Source organism: Octopus sinensis, linkage group LG4 (assembly GCF_006345805.1).
Source record: "Octopus sinensis linkage group LG4, ASM634580v1, whole genome shotgun sequence".
NCBI lineage: Eukaryota > Metazoa > Mollusca > Cephalopoda > Octopoda > Octopodidae > Octopus > Octopus sinensis.
In genome coordinates, this window is record NC_043000.1 from 16820552 (window position 1) to 16843190 (window position 22639).

Here is a 22639-nt window from a genome sequence, read left to right on the forward strand (position 1 = left end):
AATGTATTTAAACAGTCATCAACAAATCAATGGAAACACACAGAAGCTTTTGTTGGCCTTCCATAAACAAGAAGATACTTTGTTTCAATGTCTGAGAAGAGTTACTGTGAATACAATTTATTGGACTGTTAACTTCATCTTTAAGGATGAAAAATACTTTAATATTTACATATACACTACAGTCTCATTTGTATGATCTTTGATTAGCATCAGGTGTCTTATTCCTGGATGTGTACATAGTACCAGCATGCATTCAAACTAGGAGTGTTTATTTCTAAACTAAGGTTAGAAACACTCTTAAATACTAGGTCAGTGATGCATGAGGTCTAGAAGATAATAACGTTACCACCTTTATTCTTATTATTCTTTTACACGTCTCAGCCCTAAGGCTGTGGCCATGCTGGGACACCAGCTTCCTTGTTCAAATCCAATCTGGAACTGTGTACACATCCAGGAAGAGAGCAACTGATAATGACTGGAGGTCAGATCACCTGATAGATCATGAAGATGTAAATAACAAAACATTTTCCAACCATAAAGATGAATAGTCTGAACAATTACAGTCATAATATAGATTGTACTCAACTGAAATAATAATAATAATAATAATAATAATAATATTGATATCTAACATAATTTCTGGGGAGAGGATAAAGTTGATGAAATCAACTTCAATACTTGACTGGTACTTACTTTATCAACATGAGAACAATGAAAACAAAATCAACCTTAGCAGGATTTGAACTTGGAGGGATGCAACCAAATGCTGGAAGGCATTTTGTTCATCACTCTACAGACTTAACAAATTTTTCTTAGCTTTTTTTTTTTTTGTTTGAAATATTCTAAGGAAAGTATTTTCTGTCTGATGTCTTCAGACCTGATGGAAAGAGACATTTTTTACCTCCAAGTAATCAACACCTATGCTATGTGTATACAATCATGAACAAATAACAATAATAAAGAGATAATAATCAACAAAACAATGAGCAGAGGAATGGTGCCTTGGCAAGTTGAGAAGAAAAAGAGAAATGAATACAGCAGAAACAACAGCAACATTATTTTAAAATGTAGAACAATGAATAATCCTATTAATTTATATTGAGATAGAATCTTTCACAAGAATTGGTTTGCTCCAGTCAAAATAACATCTCCTATGAATGGAGTAAGAACAAAGCAGCAGTGTACGTCTAGAAGGGTAATGGTTACTTTTGACAAGTGGAGGTGCAATGGCCCAGTGGTTAGGGCAGCGGACTCGCGGTTTCGATTCCCAGACCGGGCATTGTGAGTGTTTATTGAGCGAAAACACCTAAAAGCTCCACGAGGCTCCGGCAGGGGATGGTGGTGATCCCTGCTGTACTCTTTCACCACAACTTTCTCTCACTCTTACTTCCTGTTTCTCTTGTACCTGTATTTCAAGGGGCCAGCCTTGTCACTCTCTGTGTCACGCTGAATATCCCCGAGAACTACGTTAAGGGTACACGTGTCTGTGGAGTGCTCAGCCACTTACACGTTAATTTCACGAGCAGGCTGTTCCGTTGATCGGATCAACCGGAACCCTCGTTGTCGTAACCGACGGAGTGCTTCCATCCACTTTTGACAAGGTACAAGGACAAATTTTGAATACACAGAGGGCTATAGCAAATTGAATCACTCAAAGTACATACACATATATATATAATTTCCTCGACCATGGAGGTTGAAAGAATATAAAAAGAAACTGATCTCAATGGTGAAATTTTAATTTAGTTAACACAGAGATGAAACCAAATATTATAATGTGTTTGGTCTGATATAAGACTGTTTATGTAATTAGTCAACTAACGTACAAACCAGATTTTTTTTGTTGATGATGATGACGATGATGTGATTTCGGTGTTCAGAGAGAAAGACATCGTTTCATCCTCCTGAGGTATAATTCTTTCTAATTTTGGCACAAGGCCAGCAATTTTTTGTGGTGATGGCAAAGTTGATTACATCAACACCAGTGCCCAACTCGTACTTATTCTGCTGACCACAAAAGGATGAAAAACAAAATAAATATTGACAGCGTTCGAATGCAGAATGTAAGTTGGAAGAAATGCTGCTAAGCATATCGTCCAGCATGCTTCCTATATTTCCAACTCACTGCCTTATCCTAAGGTATTAATTCAAAAGTAAAGAAAATAAGAGGAACAGCAAATCTTGTGCTTGAAAGCCTGCTCAACAGTTGCCGAAAGCCACTTTTATGGCTCTTGAAAGTTTGTTCATTGGTTCCTAAAAGCCTCTTCTATGCGATATTTATTACACCACAGGTGTTACTACAATGCTTAGTTCTGATCTGGATTGCATATTATCTTATCAGATAATATGGTTGTGAAAAGGCCAATCCTTGGCTTATCAAATACAACAAAAAATAGTTGTTAAGAGTATTTTTGCAAGGAGCTGTTCATTAGTCGAAGCCAGTAACACAACAATTGGTGTGTGTGTGTGTGTGTGTGTGTGTGTGTGTGTGTGTGTGTGTGTGTGTGTGTGTGTGTGTGTGTGTGTATGTATGTATATGTTGGCCTGCTCGCTTAGCCAGCAGGGTGGCGTCATTTGCAGGCTAAAACAATGCTAAGCACATTGTGACCAGCGATGTGTAGCAACATCTGATAGCCTGGTCGGTCACGGTGATCACGGTGATATATATATATATATGTGCACACACATTTTGAATAGGATAAAATTTCTTAATGTGACACAAATTTAAAATTGGAATTATTAATTGGAATGAGAAATAATCCAAGAGACAACAATAAAATTTTATTGAATTTGATATATTTTGAAATAAAAGAAAATAAATGCATATACATATATATATATGGCAAGACTTTCAAAACTTTTTCAATCCTAATGATAAAGAGAAAAGAGATGAAGCTTAATATTAAAAACAGGCATCATGAGGACAGTGTTTTAGTTGGTGTTCTTGTTCAGCCTTTTTCCAACACATTTATGGTCAAGGATATGCTAGCTATGAATATAATGAATCTAAAATTCCAATTTTTAAGTTGCAGAGTGCAACTGGAGGAAGGTTTGCCTCCTATTTCTTGCAGACCACGTAACTTTGTAGAGGCTCTCTTTCACTGGCTCATGGACCTAGCTTAAATATATGTTATTAAAATAATGTATCTGTAACACACAGAATATCTGCTGGTTGCTGTTCAGCCCTAGGTCAGTCCAGAGAGTGTCATTCATGACATTTGTTGGATGATCACACAGAGAACATCACTGATTGTCAGACTGACCCGAGCATACTACTGAGGATCAAATTGACCAGGAAGTAAATTCATGCCAGGGGGCACTAATAATTGCTAAAGTGACCAGAATGCATCAGTGATAGCTGCAGTCACTTGGGAATGTTTAGTAATAGCAAAATCTACTTAAAAGTATCGTGAATGGCAATCAGATAACATCTTTGGTGATGGTCATATTGAGAGGGTTTCACATTTGATGGTCAAGTGTCTGACACAACATTCAGTCATATCTAGGATTAATATTTTGTGTACAGGATTAATATTAACTGATTAAATGAGTTTCCTAATAATCACGTGTACAATTCAGTTATACATGTAGGAACATCAAAGAATATGCTAAATTTAGATGAGTGGAAGGCAGAGTTTAGACACTGGTCTTGATTATACAAGATAGATTTCTTAGTCATCTATCGGAGAACCATCTTGGAAGTGTAAAAACCAATCTAGCAACAAAAAGTATATTCATTCAGGTAGGAACGGATCTGGGATGTCATATTAGCTAAGCGTGGAGGCGCAATGGCCCAGTGGTTAGGGCAGCGGACTTGCAGTCGGAGGATCGCGGTTTCGACTCCCAGATCAAGCATTGTGAGTGTTTATTGAGCGAAAACACCTAAAGCTCCACGAGGCTCCGGCAGGGGATGGTGGTGATCCCTGCTGTACTCTTTCACCACAACTTTCTCTCACTCTTTCTTCCTGTTTCTCTTGTACCTGTATTTCAAAGGGTCAGCCTTGTCACACACTCTGTGTCACGCTGAATCTCCTCGAGAACTACGTTAAGGGTACACGTGTCTGTAGAGTGCTCAGCCACTTGCACGTTAATATCACAAGCAAGCTGTTCCGTTGATCGTATCAGCTGGGACCCTCATCGTCACAACCGACGGAGTGCTCCTTATTAGCTAAGCAACAATATAATCTTCCAAGTAGTGGCCCTCTTTGGAGCAACACTAAGGTAACTACAATGTGTACACACACACACACTTTTAGGGTTGTGTAAGTAGAGAAATTCTAGGTAGATCATATCTAAAATACAATCATGCTCTCCCACTCTCTGGTGGTCTTTTCTGGCAATTCCACATACACAACATAGCAAAAGCTGCATCATGAAGACTGACCACTCCTCTTTCAAAGCCATAAAATTACATGACCTTTGATCAACAACTGAGCTTGTCTACAAAGCCCAAGTTCGACTTATATGAGTAGTGCTCCTGTATGTGGCACAGTGTTGCTACTACATACACTAACACCACAAACTGCATCCAAAAGAAAGCCAAGAAGCTGGCTGGCAAAGACTCACTCACAAAAGTACTACAACCTCTGACTTCCAACGGAATTGTAGTTTCCTTACTCTATTTCTTTTCTCAATACTATAATTGTTATTTGTTCCTTCTCGAGTCACACCTGGCTCATAAGGGCTGGTTTCCCGGTTTCCTTGGCGTATAGGTTCCCCACCTGGACGGGACACCGGTCCGTCGCAGGTGAGCTGCAAGATGCAGGAGGAAAGAGTGAGAGAATGTTGTGGCGAAAGAGTCAGCAGAAGTTCGCCATTACTTTCTGCCGGAGCCACATGGAGCTTAGGTGTTTCGCTCATAAACATACACCGCCCGGTCTGAGATCCAAACCCGCGATCCCTTGACTGTGAGTCCGCTGCTTCCACTCATTACTATAATGGCCTCTGCTTGTCTGAACTAGATGTATACTTAGATACCACTTCCATTCAAGCCCAGCCAACAACCTGTCTCTCCTTCTCTCAATCACCTTTACTTTACTGAGGTGGACTGGACAATCCAAACATGAAATATAGTAGGATCATTACTACTGCTGTCTTGATAAAAAAGGACATCAATTACATAAGAGTGGGGAGTGAGAGAGAGAGAAAAGGATGAGTCAGGGATGTGATGATGAGCTGTAGGCTGCATGGCAATAGGCAAGTGCACAAGGGGTGATGGCAGTAGGCTGAGCTAGAATCTAGAGTCACACATAAAACAATGTGTGTACATATGCAAGGAAGCAGTAGCAGCAGCAGCAGCAATGACAACAGCAACAACGGAGGATATTGGAACTGCAGCAAGATTTATATTAGATTCAGCTCTGAAGTTGTTCATGTATAATAAGTATGTTGGCCGAGATGCTTCACACCTCTCACTTGCATTATCTTTGTCATATTCCAGCAGACACACCCATACGAAAACTCTTTACTCTTTTACTTGTTTCAGCCATTTGACTGTGGCCGTGCTGGAGCACCGCCTTTAGTTAAATCTCTCAAACTACACCCTATTGTCTTAGAAAAGGAAGGACACAGTGGATGATATAGCTTTAGATGCACTATGCAGGAATAATAGGATGAAATCAACACCTTTGATCATAGGATTGCTTGGTCAGTGTAAACCCTGAGATCTGAACAGCAATATAGACATTCATAAAGCTATTCGTGTCCATTGCCAGCCTCCCCTGGCCCCCTGCTGGTGGCACATAAAAAGCACCATCCGTTCGTGGCCGTTTGCCAGTTCTGTCTGGCACCTGTGCGGGTGGTACGTAAAAAGCACCCACTACACTCACGGAGTGGTTGGCGTTAGGAAGGGCATCCAGCCGTAGAAACACTGCCAGATTTGACTGGGCCTGGCGCAGCCTTCTGGCTTCACAGACCCCAGTAGAACCGTCCAACCCATGCTAGCATGGAAAACGGACGCTAAACGACGATGATGATGATGATGATTATGGTTGATGATAAGAGAGGAAGGGGGAAATGTGAATGCGTAAGGTGGAGATAAGCTTTGTGTTGCCCATATATGGTTAAAAAAAAAAGTAGGTAGAATAGAAATAGGACAAGGAAACACAAAGTTAGTATTGTGAAGCTTTTAGGAGAAATGACCAAGAAGCAAGGCAACATTGCAAACCAATTTGACCTCACCCAGAAACATGAAAGTTATAATGGAAAATGATATGATGATAATGTATTTCTTTACTACCCACAAGGGGCTAAACACAGGGGGGACAAACAAGGACAGACAAAGGGATTAAGTCGACTACATCGACCCCAGTGTGTAACTGGTACTTAATTTATCGACCCCGAAAGGATGAAAGGCAAAGTTGACCTCAGCAGAATTTGAACTCAGAACGTAAGCGGCAGACGAAATACCTATTTCTTTATTGCCCACAAGGGGCTAGACAAACGGGTTGAGTCGATCACATCGACCCCAGTGCGTAACTGGTACTTAATTTATCGACCCCGAAAGGATGAAAAGCAAAGTCGACCTCGGCGGAATTTGAACTCGGAACGTAACGACAGACGAAATACGGCTACGAATTTCGCCCGGCGTGCTAACGTCTCTGCCAGCTTGCCGCCTTATGATGATAATGGGTGGAAGAGAATCGACTGTGCAAGAGACAAAAATCTATGAAAGATGTGAATAAAAATAAGTGAAGACAAGCTCAACGCTCATGCTGTTTTCTCTGTATCAAATCACCAAAGTTATCTTTGTAGCAACCTTTGAGAGCAACCCTTGAGAGTTGTGGACAAGGCAGTGTCAAGAGGTGTAAAGAGAAAATTGAAAATAGTTTAGAATGAAATGACTAAGCTCTGATGCATTCAGAGTGTGCATGTGTTTGTGTGAGTGTAATCCATGCCAACATGAAAATGCATGGGCTACAAGAATTGATACTTTCTTCCATGCACAAAAATATGAAAAGAATGAATTTCACAGAACTTCAGTCAACACTGATTTATATATACAAACAGTCACATGTCTTCATATATATATATATATATATATATAAATAAGGATAAGATCATTAATTTAAAATAAAATAACGATCTTATCAAGAGGCCAGCATGGAAAAAATAACCTTCAAAGGTAATAATTATTAAAATTATAACTTAGGGTATCTACGAGATATCGCCATGCTGAAAATAGCAGCCACGATCTGACTCTAAAACCACCTTAAGTGCTCATATAGCAACACAGAGAGAAGACAAAATGACAAGATAAAACTAGTAAAAAATTACTGGATATATATATATATATATCTATATATATATATATATTTACACACACACATATAAATAAATATATATGTATATAAACAACAATTTATCAGTGTGTTGTTATTGACAGTAATTAGGAAGGAGTAGGAGTCACATGAGGGGTGGGGCACTGTACTGATAGACATACATTTAGCTTAAAAGAAACAGCTCATCATATTCCTGCATCACCTGATCTGTGAGGGGCCAAACATCCTGACATCTAACCTCACCACTTCCGCTCATGTCTTACACTACCATTCTCTACAACAGATACCACCTTCTTGTCACAGTCTCTATCGCTGCTACTTTCTACCTCCTACGGCACATTTTTTTTTACCCCCCCTACTTAATGACTGTCCCTATCATATGTCCACACCAGTGCAGCTGTCTCTTGTGTGCATCTTGTCTGGTATTCATAACGTGCAGATGCTCTCTTTCAGCGCCTTTGTACGGCCAAGATTCTGTTCACATGTTGCAATTTTAGTGGAACTCATGCTGGATATGGAGAATACATTTAGAAACAGCCTTACATCTTAGAACACCTGGACACTTTCAGGAAGCTTCAAGTTGTCTGGCACAACCAAAGTGTATGCATGTGGTTCATGAGTTTATTATGATGTCTATCTCGACATTCTGCAGCATAATCTACTTCTGCATGTGCATGTGTGAGAGAGTGTGTGTGTGCATGCATATGTAAACATATGCTTGTATGCTCATGTACCCATAAACATACACGCAATTTATAAGTTTTCCACACACACACACACACACACCTATGTGTAGATGAGCATGTCTGCGTGAAATTATTAATCCAGTTGCAAGGATATATGTATAACTGCCAACCAGTTGAAGTAGAGACTATATCGTAATTAACAATGCACGTGCACACACACATGCACAAACACACACACAATACCTGTCGTTCAAAAATCACAACTGAAACAAGAGCAAAGAGAAGGAAAGTAAATAGACCAATGATAGAGAGAAATGTTGTAGACAAACATACCTTAGTTGTAGAGCTGACTGATGCATTGTGGTCAAGCAGGAATCGTACCATATTTGTTTGTCCAAAGTGGCAGGCAGTGTGCAGCGGAGTGTAACCAGCCTAAGAAAGAAGACAAGAGACGACTTCAGTATTATAAGAATTTTTTTTATAACTTTGAAAATTCACTGAACCTCATATTAGTCTAATAAACCTTCCTTTAAGAGTACATTAATTCACAAATGCTTATGTATGTATGAGCACGTATATGAGGGGGTGTTGAAAAGTTCCTGGCTTTGGGTAAAAGAAAATACAGGAAGATAATAATAATAAAAACATTGTGTACAGTGCTCAGGTGCACTACAACTCATCTAAAGTGTATGTATAATCAGGTGTAGTTTCGGCGGATTTCGGAAAGCATGAGGGCCTTAAAGGATGCAGTGTCATGGCAGTCAACAACTGACGCAGGCAGTTTATTCCATGCTTCAGCAACTCTGAGCGTGAAAAAATGTTTCCGAAAGTCATGGGAGCTGTGTTGTTTTCTGACTTTGTAGGCATGTCCACGTGTGTTAGACACATGGAGATCAAAAAGGTGTTCAGTGTTGTTGTTGGTGAGGTGGTTGATAACTTTGCGGGTGTTTACCAAGTCCATCGCCAAACACCGGAGCTTCAGTGAATCCATGCCCAGGGAAACAAGGCGCTCAGAGTATGGTAGGTGTCTGATGGAGGGTATGCGTTTGGTTGCACGTCTCTGAACAGATTCCAGGAGGTCAATGTTCTGAGCAAGATAGGGGTTCCAAACTGATGATGCGAATTCCAAGTGTGGTCGTACCATAGCTGTATACTGTTTTAAATAGATGGCTGGAGAGCGGCTAACAAAAATCTTGCCGAGTGATGCCAAGACACCCTCGGCCTTCTTGACAATTTTAGAGATATGCTTTGTCCAACGCAAATCACTGCTGACAGTGATGCCTAGGTCACGCTCGCAAGAGGATTTCTTGATATCAGTGTTGTGGAGGGAGTATGTGGACGCAGGGTTTTTTCTCCCAAAATGCATGGTGGTACACTTGTCCACAGCCAGTTTCAGTTGCCAGTCTGTGATCCACTGCTGCATTGTGTCCAGGTCTGATTGCAGGAAAGATCAGTTTTGATTTTATGGAACATATTCCCCTCCCAGATTCACACACTAATTACAGTGGCCCTTCAGTTTTTCTAAGCCCGGTAAAAGAACTTGGAAGTTTGGGCCTTCGACCAGGCTTTTTGCAATACCCTTAAAGCCAGGAATTTTTCAACACACCCTTGTACATACAGACATAAGGAATTCATCATGATCGTTATTGTTCAAAGGTCAACATTCAGGTATCAGTATACTAAGAGCAATCATCATTAGAACAAATATTATGAAGGCAGAATCTTTACACAGGTAAATAATCAGTCATTTGCATACCTTTGTTTGAGGGTCAATCTCCGAGCCAAATTTAACCAAGACTTCAGCCACATTAACTTTATCTTCTTGGGCAGCCAGGTGAATAGGTGCCAGTCCATTCTGAAAAGGAAAATAGAAAATATATTATAGAATACAGGTTTGATACAGTATATGGGTATAGAAGGGAAAGAAAACGTGTATGTGTGTGTGTTTGTATCATGTGAGTGTATATATCTGCTTGACAATATGTATGCGTTTGTCACTGTTGTATAGCACCAGTCAATTCTGCAACAGCAGATACAGGAGATGATTGAAATCATCTAAATGCTTCAGAGTAAACTCCTGCCTGGTATTGCAGATGCTGCACACCTGTCATAGAAGTGCAAAATAACTATGAACAGTGGTGTTACCAGTTCCCCTGTTAACACATCATCTATTTACCTCATACCTTCAAAATCGTGTGGACAAGAGGGCCTTTCCTTGAAAAGGCAGGTAAAGGTTAGCCAAAAAGATACCACAATGTAAGTAAAATCTATATATAAAGCTGAAGTTGTCTGCGTGTGGCAGGTTTGGTAGCCTTCAACTAACACTATCTCCTCCGAGACCCTGCGGTGCAAGTTGGCCAAAATTGAGAGTATGATAGAAGAAGGCTTGCTCTTCATTCCGTAGAAGATAAAATTCAAATCGGACCATGTTAACACCAAAAATTATTTACATCAAAAAGGTGCTTTTTTCTATGAAAATCCCTATTTTTTTACGATTTTTTCACTGCTGTGTCGCCACTTTTCGGTGTATTTCAACCAGAAAAATATTCACTTAAAGAGAATAACAGCTACATAATGCAAAATTTTTACTTTTCAAAAACTCCAATTCTAAAGGGTTGAAACAAACCCGAGCAACGCCGGGCGATACTGCTAGTACATTATATATATAAATGTGTGTGTATGTAAGATGATATCCAGCAATACAAGGGTACTATAATATTATATATATATATGTTGTGTGCGTGTGTGAATGAGAGAGAGAGAAAGAGAGAGTGTGTGTGTGTGTGTGTGTGTCTGCATGCACACATGCATGAAGAGGAGAGACATCAACAAGAGTTTCAATACTTACGGTTGCTTTGTCATTAACATTTGCTTTGTGTTCCAGTAACAAGGAGACCATATCAGTGTGACCCTCTTGTGAGGCAAGGTGGAGAGGTGTGAAGCCGTTCTGTTAGAGACAGAGAAGAAACATAAATAACGATGAAACCACAATAACTATTACTAATTTTATTACAGCTTAAAATGCATGAGGAAGAGATACAACTTTACTGAATGAAAACCTGGCACGGCCGTCACAAATCTATTGATGTTGTACAAGCACCAACGTGACGGAATTATTTGTATCGTATTTACACTGCTGTGATAGAAGTAGTTTGTGGTTTGTTCCTTCTCGAGCCATGCCTGGCTCATAAGGGCCGGTTTCCCAGTTTCCTTGGCGCATAGGTTCCCCACCTGGACGGGACTCCGGTCCGTCACAGGTGAGCTGCAAGATGCAGGAGGAAAGAGTGAGAGAAAGTTTTGACGAATGAGTCAGCAGAAATTTGCCATTACCTTGTGCCGGAGCCACGTGGAGCTTTGGTGTTTCGATCATAAACACACGCATCACCCGGTCTGAGATTCGAACCCGTAATCCCTCAACTGCAAGTCCGCTGCTCTAACCACTAGGCTATGTTCTTCCACACAATAAATAAATGCACCCTTTTGAAGCCTAGCCAGGCTCATGGGCCTGGTTTCCTGGTTTCAATGGCGTATGTGTTCCCCAGCTGGACGGGACACCAGTCCATCGCAACATTACTCACTTTTGCCAGCTGAGCGGACTGGAGCAACGTGAAATGAAGTGTTTTGCTCAAGAACACAATGCATTGCCCGGTCCAGGAATCGAAACCACAATCTTACAATCATGGTGCTGACACCCGAACCACTAAGCCACGCGCCTCCACCTAGATAGAAGTAGTGGGATTGTCTTAACACTGCAGTGACACAGAATTATTATAATCATCCTGCAACCGAATGTGACACACAGCTAATAATATCCTGATATAGTTGTAACAAAGTCATTGGTGTTGTCTTGAGTGTTGTGACACAGAAGTATTAGTATTGGTCTTCTTGGCACTGCTGGGACACGAATACTGGTAACCAGGCATCATTGTGACACAAAACTATTGATAACCTAGAACTACTATGTCCAGCATTGCTTGTTGATTCTAAAATAATGGATTAAGTTAATTCATATATAATGTAGACATATAACAAGTCCTCCACTATCAAACCAACACACTTTAGCCCTTCTGATACCAACACTCCTGAGACTAACCCCCATTTCTATACTACAAACTTTTTGGCTTAAAATGATCCAAATTAAAACCTTCCCTCAAAATTTCATGTTAGTTTAGATTTAAACTCCAGCTAAATAATGTCAAAGTTATTTTACTAAATTCTTCAACATTTCTAAAATTTATTGAAACAAAGGCAATATATTTTGATAGAAATATGGTAACAAAAAGGTTAACTATCCAATATTCACTTCTTACAAAGAGGATACAAACTTACCTTTGACCCGGCAGCTGGGTTGGCTCCGAACTCCAGTAAAGTTGTAGCAATGTCCATTTGATTTTTCTTAGCAGCAATATGGAGTGGTGAATAGCCATTCTGTAAATAGAAATTATGGAATTACTAATTGATAATGTAACAGTTAACAGAAGGGCATTACTAACAAAGAAACTACTGATGGCCAAATTAGATCTAGGTGGCTACTAAGGATCAAACTGACTAGAGGTCACTATTTGTTGTCAAACTGTCAAACTACATATGGTTATTATTGCTGACTAAAGAGATCTAAGAAAGGTGGCGAGCTGGCAGAAACATTAGCACGCCAGGTGAAATGCTTCGCGGTATTTCGTCTGCCGCTACGTTCTGAGTTCAAATTCCGCCAAGGTCAACTTTGCCTTTCATCCTTTCGGGGTCAATTCAATAAGTACCAGTTACACACTGGGATCAATATAATCAACTTAATCCGTTTGTCTGTCCTTGTTTGTCCCCTCTGTGTGAAGCCCCTTGTGGGTAGTAATGAAATAAGAAATAAAGAGATCTAAGATTTAGCATTGTAAGCAATACTGATTCAAGGCAATCACTGATAGATACATTAACTGGAGTTTGTCAGTTTGTCACTGTCCAACCACATTAATCCAGTAACACCAATGTGGGCCAACCAGGTAGGGTGGCTGTCACTTGTAGCAGCCCAACTGACCAGATATTAACAGTGACCTCCAAAACTAAACTAACAGTTAGAATGTGCTTGTGTATGTGGCTACATTAAAAGCACTGATGCTGGTGCCACATAAAAAGCACCCAGAACACTGTAGAGTGGTTGGCATTAGGAAGGACATCCAGCTGTAGAAACCAATGGAGCCTGGTTCAGCCCTTAGCCTTACCAGCTGCAGTCAAATCATCCAACCCATGCCAGAATGGAAAATGCACATTAAATGATGATGATGCAGATATATTTCCATCCTTGGTTTACAAGACTTAAGTTACTATATATAAGGTACTTCCTACTGCTGTGCTGGTACCATGAAAGAAATGCATCCTGTGCTCACAGTAAAGTGGTTGACAAATGAGACGAGAAAGCATGATGTTGTGAGGTCTCTTTAATACTGGTCTCATCGAGGATTCATCAACTTCTCCAGCATGGGTGCCATGAAAAAATGCACCCAGGACACTCTGTAAAGTGGTTGATGATAAGAAGACCATCCAACTACAGAAACGAAGGCAAGTGATACACACAAGCACCAGTCTATGAAAGCATGACTTTCAATAAGAAATGATTTAAGATCATGGTGACTGACCCAACCTGGGCCAGCACAGAAAGTGGATGTTAAATGATGATAATATATATGACGTGACCATTCTCTTTAAGTGTATACAAAATATTATACATATATATATTTACACACACACACAAAGGACCAAAGGTCCTTCCCAAGCCATGTGCTCAGAAGTTCAGTTTCCTGGATTCTATGGAGTAAATCTTCCCTTCTGGATGGATGCCAGTCCATCACACGATCACTCATTGTTGCCAGTTGGAGTGGACTGGAGTGATGTGAAATGAAGCGCTTAGCTCAAGAACACAATGCGTTGTCTAGCCTAGGAATTGAAATCACAATGTTATGATCACGAGTCCAACACCCTAGCAACTATGCCATGTGTGTGCCTACACACACAAATATATATTCGAAATAGCAAATCAGAAAACTAGTTCAGAGGAATATCAATCACAGAAATGGGGACAGAGTTACAAACAACAACTACTAGGTACCTTTGCCATGGCTTGAGGTGAAGCTTTATTGTCAAGCAGGAGAAGAGCTACGTTCACATGATTGTAGTGAGTGGCAACGTGAAGAGGTGTTAGTCCGTTCTTGCCCTGCACATCAGGTTCAGCATTTTTCAGCAACAGCAGGCGGGCGACTTTGATGTTTCCGTATTTGGCTGCAATATGCAGTGGAGTGAATCCCTTCTGCAAATAGAGAGAGAGAGAGAGAGAGGAAAATAATAAGAAAGGTGTGAAACTTGAGAGAGTTTTGAAACAAAATCCACAAAATGTAGCGACACAGACACACATTCATAAGAGCAGGCATGATTATATAGTGACTAAAAAGTTGGCTTCTCAATCACATGGGTTTCAGGGTCAGTCACACTGCATGGCACCTTGGGCAAGTGTCTTCATCTTCAGCTTTATGACGACCAATTCCTTATAAGTGAATTTAGTAGACAGAAACAATATGAAGTTCATGTGGGTGCGTGTGTGTGTGTATATACATATACACACACACGCATACATATATACAGAGAAAGAAATATTCAGACATACATATAAAGTATAAGAGAACAAGGTTAGAGAAAGTATAAAATGAATATATATATATATATATATAATATTTTAGTAGTTGAATGAATTATCTTGATAATTCAGTTAACCGATACATGGGTAGCAAATTCGTCGTTCAACTCCATTCTTTCATATATTTATATATATATATATATATATACACACACATATACATATAAGAGAACAAAGTGTACGTATGCTTGTATATATATATATATATATATAAAAATAAAATATAAAATGGGACAAGAACGCAAACATCCAGACAACCAGGTGATACAAAAAGGGACAACAAAACATCCAGATAGACGATACAAAAAAACAAGGATAGGTCATTCGAAGCTTTCTATCTTCAGTCAAGAACCAGATCATCCTCACAATTTCGGCTGATTATGTGTTCTTGTCCCATTTTGATATTTTATATATATATATATTAATAAAGATAGATAGATAGAGAGAGAGAGAGAGAGGGAGAGAGAGAAAGAGATAAGGCATACGTACTTTGGTGGTGAGGCTGTGATCAGCTCCTTGATCTAGGAGAGCTGCAGCCACTTCTTCATGTCCTTCTTTAGCAGCAATGTGCAGTGGTGTGTACAGATCTTTTGTTGTTGCATTTGGACTGGCACCATGTTGTAGAAGTAGAACGACATTGTCTACATTACCCAGACGTGCAGCAATGTGAAGTGGTGTTTGTTGTTCCTGAAATAGACAGACAAATCATGTATTACAGATGGTGGTGATAAACGTAACAAACAAACCAATGTCTGAAGCTATTTGTGTTGTTTGTCCTTGAATCAAACGACCAACATCATTTCATTTGCAGATTTTTGCTTTCATTTTACTCTTTTTACATCCATTACCAAAACTGCATCTCAAAAACTAGGATCCTTTTTCAGAATCAGAAACCAATGCTCAACTTCTTCTAACTCATGTATGATCTTCGTTGGAGTACTCCTCACATATCTGAGATGGTGCTGCTCCAATAAACATGTAAATATGCCAAATCCTATCTAAAACAAGCAGCAATATGCTTACTAACATGGTATAAACCTCTGGTTCTTTTCTATCATTACCGCAATGACTTCTGTTCTTCAGAACTACTTATCTGCATATAAACCTCACCTCCTGCACTAAATACTTTCCTAGTTCTTCCTTTCCCAGTGATGCACCCACAGCAGTCTTCTGCTCCACCCTCACACTTTTTCCTGTAGATTACAATCCACCTGTTTTACCAACACCAGAAAGAAAAGATAAAATCAGTTCTGGTACGATTTGAAAATTAGAACATTAAAAAAAAAAAAAGCACTTTGATACATATTTTCTTTGGTATTCTATCATTTCTGCTGCTACCCTGCTACCCCTCATATCAGAACCTGATTTGTCCAAGTCACAGCTTTATTGAGTGACAAAGTCTGTTAATTGATAACTTAGGGAACTAAAAAAAAAAACCATCTCCAAAACAAATCTAGTTTATTTCCTTTGCTTTGCCTTTTCTATTCCTTCTGCATTGACTGTGCTCCTTAGAGCAGTCTAGTCTTGTGTCATCCTAATTCACTCAATTTCTCCTCTTTCAAGTCCAGACCCAGCACCAAAACCACTATTCTTAGTCCTTTCTTCACAGAATATCTTCATTCTTGAATACCCTTCTTGCTTATAGTTTCCCAGCAATTATTCAAGAAAAAAAACATTAGTTTACCACCCTCACAGGTTTCAGAGCATCTGCGAAGGCCATGAGTAATGCTCCTTCTTTCAGACTACGTAATATAAAATAACCTTTTGAGACATCAGTTCTTCACTATTCCAATTTATGTTCAAACAAGAGGATTTCATAAAATTTTCACAAGGAACTGTGGCAGTATTTTCCCATGAAGAGATCTACTTGCATTTCTAATAAACTCATTAGCTGGGCAACTGTGAAGTTTTACGTGTTGCAGCATCTCTATTCAACAGCTATAAACTTTGCTATGAACTTCAGCATTTTGCTTTTCCCCTTTTTTTTTAAATATCTATCTATTCTGTCTGTGTGTCAGTATGTGTGTATCTATCTATCTATATATATATATATATATATATATTTCTCGTTGAGTTCTGCGTCTATTTGTGGTGTCCTGTACACACGTATATATATTTATATATGCATGTATATATACAAGTAGATGTAGGTACGTACATATATGTTTGTATGTATGCATATATTTTATTTATTACACTATTGTATGACTGAGCGCCTTTGCGTCAATTAGATTCGATTGGTTTGGTTTGGTTTCGTCTCTTCTCTAAGCTGGTTTTTATATATATACACACACACACACACACGTACACAAACACATACATTTTTTTCAGTCAGTCAACTGTGAAGTTTTTATATGTAGCAGGGTCTATTTTTAACTTCTCTGAATTTCTTCAGCTTTCAATTAATTAATAATGCTAATAATAATAATAATAATAATAATAAAAAATCCTTTCAACCAATCAAGTCAACTGTAATATACAGTTATAGCTGCATCTATTTTGAGATTCTTTGAAATAGATTGAATACTATTTGATTAATTAGATGAGAAGTAAAAAAAAACAAAAAAAAAAAATAACAAACACATCAGCTTCAGAGCACTGGACCAAATTACAGGAAACTAAATGTAGTTTAATTAAATCCTTCGTTAATAAGAAATTAAAATGAAATACAGAAAAAGGAAAGCCAGAAGAGGGAGAAAGTGGAGAAGGATAAGAAAACGAAGTAGAAAATGTATACATTAAAAAAAAAAATAAAGGAATTGAAATTCTTGAGATCATGTTATTTTTAGTTTAGTATTGACCAGAGAATTAAGACAATGTGGGAAACATTCGCAAGATTAGAGAGTTGGCATGCCAGAAAGTCAAAGATTAACTACTTACTCTGGCTTTAGCATCAACGGTGGCTCCGTTTCGCAGAAGTATGCGAATGATGTCAGTCTGGTTGGCTCTGGCAGCAAGATGGAGAGCGGTTTCCCCTCGAACGGTCGGGTAGTCTGGGTTGGCGTTATGTTGGATCAGGTAGATGCTTATGTTCATGTGACCCATGAAGGATGCAACATGCAATGGGGTGAGTCCAGACTGGAAAAGAGAAGAAACAACAGCAGTGAATTCACTGGCAGACATGTGGGTGGTGGTGGTGGTGGTGATTACAATGGCAATGAAGATGATGGTTGCTGTGGTAACGATAAAGATGATTGTAATAATAATACTTGATGATGACAATAATACTGGATATGATGGTAAGTTAACATACAAACTGCAATGAGAAGGTCAATGATAATAATGTAAAGGTTCTCATAACAATCATGATGACAATTGCAATACATGTGGTTATGATTCTAGTACTGATAATTATTACACACATGTGAGTGAGAACACTTTGAGATATTTTTGGTATCTAACATATGTCAGATACTGCGAGCGCTGCTTCTCATTGGTCAATCCATGGTGGTGACCCGAGGTCACGGTGACAGCGCTGCTTCTGATTGGTCAGTCCATGGTGATGACTGAGGTCACGGTGACGGCAATACATTTGTCATTCATAAGTTACAACTAAATGTGAAGAATTTAGTTATTGAGTTAATAAAATATGGTCGTTTATTCGTGTGTAATAAATAAAATACCAAACTCATTCCCTATGGATACCGTATTTATTACAAGCCACTCGTTGTAATAAATACGGTATCCATAGGGAACTCATTTGGTATTCTCTATCTATATGATGAGGATGATGAGGACAATAATGAAGATAGTATGTAAGCCTTACCTCAGTAGTAGCTTCAATAGAGGCATCATATTTGAGAAGCAGTTCCACCACCTTTATTCGGTTTTTTTTGCATGCGATGTGTAATGGGGTGAAACCATTCTGTGGAAAGGAAAATATAAATACATGGCTTGAGTATATATAAATACACACACAAACACACAATATGCAAATGTTCAACAAACTGGAAAACTACAACATCAAAATAAATCAATGTTGAGTAAGACGAATCAAATCAATAAGATTTTTAAAGGAAGATTACTTATGAGGTTCCCAGGCAGAACTGTGTAGTTTTCAGTTGATTTTGTCTGTTCTCTAACGAAGGTTGTTAATAATAGCAACCATCAAATTTTTGACTATACAGTACAGCATACAAAAGGAAGAAACTAAACAGTAAATTATCTTCTGCTAACACTATGTGTGATGTTCATGCCTTTACCAAAAAGTACCAGCAAATATCATGGATTGGCTTTAACTGGAAAGCAAAAATCAGATGAGAGCTCATAGCTAACTCTATAATGATTGCCATAGTCTCACAATAAGCAGATATTTCTAATGTAGCCACAAATCCAAGTTAATCCTTTTATTATTATATTTTTGTGGCATCTGTACTAGTGGAGCGCTAAGAGAACAATGTGAGTGAGATCATTGCCAGAGCAACAAGCTGGCCTCCGTGCCGATGGCACATTAAAAACACTATTCAAGTATGATTGTTACCCGGTTGTGTACTGGGGTCAATCTAATCGACTGCCTCACCCCACCCAAATTTCGGGCCTTGTGCCTAGAGTAGAAAAGAATATTACTTTGACATGTCTGCCACCACTCAATCTGCTTCAATTATCGATCACATTGCAACAGTTACCGAAACCAATAAATTGATGTGTCACTCACCAGGGCTCTTGCATTTGGGTCACTCTTCCTGTCCAATAACAGCTTGGCTGTTTTGACATTTCCACAATGAGCAGCAACATGTAGAGGAGTTAAATAATCCTAAAAGGTGGAGAGCAAAAGATATATAAAACATATTCAAAATGAGCAAAGAAATAAAGCTTATAAAACAGCAATTCAATGGTGTTTATAGAGTGATTGTGTATATGTCTACACACACATTACAAGCATATATACACATACATAAAATTTAATAGAAGCTGAAATTTTATTACTAGAACTCCTGAATGTCACCTTTTGGTTCATCAGGCAGTATATATACATTACTATGTCTATGTTTATATATACAGTACAGTGAAGGCGCGTGGCTCAGTGGTTAGAGCGTCAGCTTACGATCGTGAGGTTGTGAGCTCGAATCCCGGACCGGGTTGCGTGTAGTGTTCTTGAGCAAGACACTTTATTTCACGTTGGTCCAGTTCACTTAGCTGTAGAAATGAGTTGCGACGTCACAGGTACCAAGCTGTACTGGCCCCTTTGCCTTTCCCTTGGATAACACTGGTGGTGTGGAGAGGGGAGGCCAGTATGCATGGGCGACTGCTGGTCTTCCATAAAACAACCTTGGTCAGACTTGTACATCAGAGGGTAACTCTCTAGGTGCAAACCCATAGTCAGTGTCTGACCGAGGGGGTCACACAACTTATATACATTACATACACCCACACACATACATACATCCATCCATCCATAAAATTTAATAAGTGCTAAAACCTAGCTAATACAAATGCTGAATTTCACTTTTTGTTCCATCAGGCTGTATATATACATTAGTCTATGTTTTGTATCGAATACTTTTTGGTGTGTTTGTATGCACTAACATGCAAATTCACAGAGAGAATTTCCAGATAGACCCCATCAACCACCTTTTATGATTAAATCTCTCTATATATAAAGCTGAAACTGTCTGTGTATTGCAGGTTTGGTAGCCTTCAACTAACGCTATCTCCTCTGAGAGACCATGTTAACACCAAAAATTATTTACATCAAAAAAGTGCTTTTTTTCTATGAAAATCCTTATTTTTTTTAACGATTTTTTGACTGCTGTGTTGCCATTTTTCGGTGTATTTCAACCAAAAAAAATGTTCACTTAAAGAGAATAACAAGCTACATAATGCAAAATTTTTACTTTTCAAAAATTCCAATTCTAAAGGGTCGAAACAAACCCGAGCAACACCAGGTGATACTGCTAGTCAGTCATAAAAATCAATCCTGAGTCTCATTTCCTACATTAAAAGAAGAACAAGAATGTGTTTCCTCCTCTCTCTCTCTCTCACATGCATAATACCTAAAATTATACATTTGACCAAGACACATAACTACTGGCTCCAGTTTGCCAAAATGAATGGAAAAGAGGCTCCATTCCCCTCTGTCACAGTTCAATGTTTACTGGTAGGAATGAATATCCATCGACAGTAAAAGAAATTATTCTAGAATTGTTTAGCTGTAGAAATTCTTTTCATTTGGCTGTGTGGTAAGTAGCTTGCTTACCAACCACATGGTTCCGGGTTCAGTCCCACTGCGTGGCACGTTGGGCAAGTGTCATCTGCTAAAGCCTTGGGCCGACCAAAGCCTTGTGAGTGGATTTGGTAGACGGAAACTGAAAGAAGCCCCCGTCGTATAAATGTGTGTATATGTGTGCGTGTCTGTGTGTTTGTGTTTGTCCCCCCAACATCGCTTGACAACTGATGCTGGTGTGGTTATGCCCCCGTAACTTAGCGGTTCGGTAAAAGAGACCGATAGAATAAGTACTAGGCTTACAAAGAATAAGTCCTGGGGTCGATTTGCTTGACTAAAGGCGGTGCTCCAGTATGGCCGCAGTCAAATGACTGAAACCAGTAAAAGAGTAATGAGAGTAAACTAGACACCTTTTCTATCACTAATCTCTCAACTGTGAAGCAGGATTCAATACCTGTTGTTGGACAAACTGAAGCAAACAAAAGTTCTGTGTCTGACACAGCAATAGTAGAGTTTGATACCTTGACCCTATGTGATTATTTGGTCGATCGTGGAGGCGCAATGGCCCAGTGGTTAGGGCAGCGGACTCGCGGTCATAAGATTGCGGTTTCGATTCCCAGACCGGGCGTTGTGAGTGTTTATTGAGCGAAAACACCTAAAAGCTCCACGAGGCTCCGGCAGGGGATGGTGGTGATCCCTGCTGTACTCTTTCACCACAACTTTCTTTCACTCTTACTTCCTGTTTCTGTTGTACCTGTATTTCAAAGGGCCAGCCTTGTCACTCTCTGTGTCACGCTGAATATCCCCGAGAACTACGTTAAGGGTACACGTGTCTGTGGAGTGCTCAGCCACTTACACGTTAATTTCACAAGGAGGCTGTTCCGTTGATTCGGATCAACTGGAACCCTCGTCGTCGTAACCGACGGAGTGCTTCCCCCTATTAGGTCGATCATTTTACCATACATTCCCAATCAGAAAGCATAATTGGAAAGTTACAGACTGAAGTTAAAAGAACAAGGATACATAGATAAACAGGAAATATTACTTACCACAGTTACATCATCGACGAGAGCTTTGTGGTATAGAAGTAAGCGTGCACAGTCAACGTGGTCTCCTTGGGCTGCCATATGCAGAGGCGTAAGACCATTCTGTTGGTAGATGGTGGTGGTGGTGGTGGTGGTAGGTGGAAAACAAGGGAGAAAAGAAGACAGATATCAAATAGGTAGATATACATATACACATTATATACACACAAGTATTTACACACTAGTATACAGTGTTATTACTAGTATTGGTGTTGAATTGGCAGAATTAGTAGAGCATCAGATAAAATGCTTTGTGCTGTTTGTAATAGTTCTTTGTAATTTGAGTTTAAATCCTGCTTAGGTCAACTTTGCTTTCCATTCTTTTGGAGTTGATAAATAAAATTCCAGTTCAGGGTGGGGAATGTCAGAGCATTGGACAAGATGCTTTATGGCAACTCTTTTGGTTCTCTACATTCTGAGTTCAAATCTCATTTCCTCTTGCAGGAAAGAGAGAAAAAAAAAAACACTCCAATGAGATCAGGCAAAACCTGTTACAGGCTTTGGAAGACCTTAAGCTTGCACCCAATATTTCAGCTGGTTGTTGTCATTGTCAGTATGCCAACTGACAAGAGAAAATACAAAAGAACTTTCAAGTCCTGGTGTACACTGCAAACATTGAATAAACAAACTGAATCATTATCACCTTCAGAAAATGATAAAAGCCAAGGTAGTCTGCATAGGTTTGAACCAGTGTGCATGCTATGCAAAGCTTGTTAAAAACATCTTTCTCTAATAATTTGAATGTAACT

General features: G+C 39.2%; 1 protein-coding gene across 34 annotated transcripts in view; it reads right to left on the reverse strand.

Moving 5' to 3' along the window:
• LOC115210251 (titin) overlaps positions 1–22639 on the reverse strand; it is a 626493-nt gene that overhangs the window by 261691 nt on the left and 342163 nt on the right. For all 34 annotated transcript variants that reach the window (XM_036501835.1, XM_036501827.1, XM_036501837.1 and 31 more), the window contains 10 exons: positions 21855–21953; positions 19297–19395; positions 18409–18507; positions 17523–17720; positions 15132–15329; positions 14061–14258; positions 12296–12394; positions 10815–10913; positions 9723–9821; positions 8300–8398 (listed from right to left, as the gene is read on the reverse strand). In XM_036501835.1, coding sequence (XP_036357728.1) covers positions 8300–8398; positions 9723–9821; positions 10815–10913; positions 12296–12394; positions 14061–14258; positions 15132–15329; positions 17523–17720; positions 18409–18507; positions 19297–19395; positions 21855–21953 — 1287 coding nt within the window. The remainder of the gene's footprint in view (positions 1–8299; positions 8399–9722; positions 9822–10814; positions 10914–12295; positions 12395–14060; positions 14259–15131; positions 15330–17522; positions 17721–18408; positions 18508–19296; positions 19396–21854; positions 21954–22639) is intronic.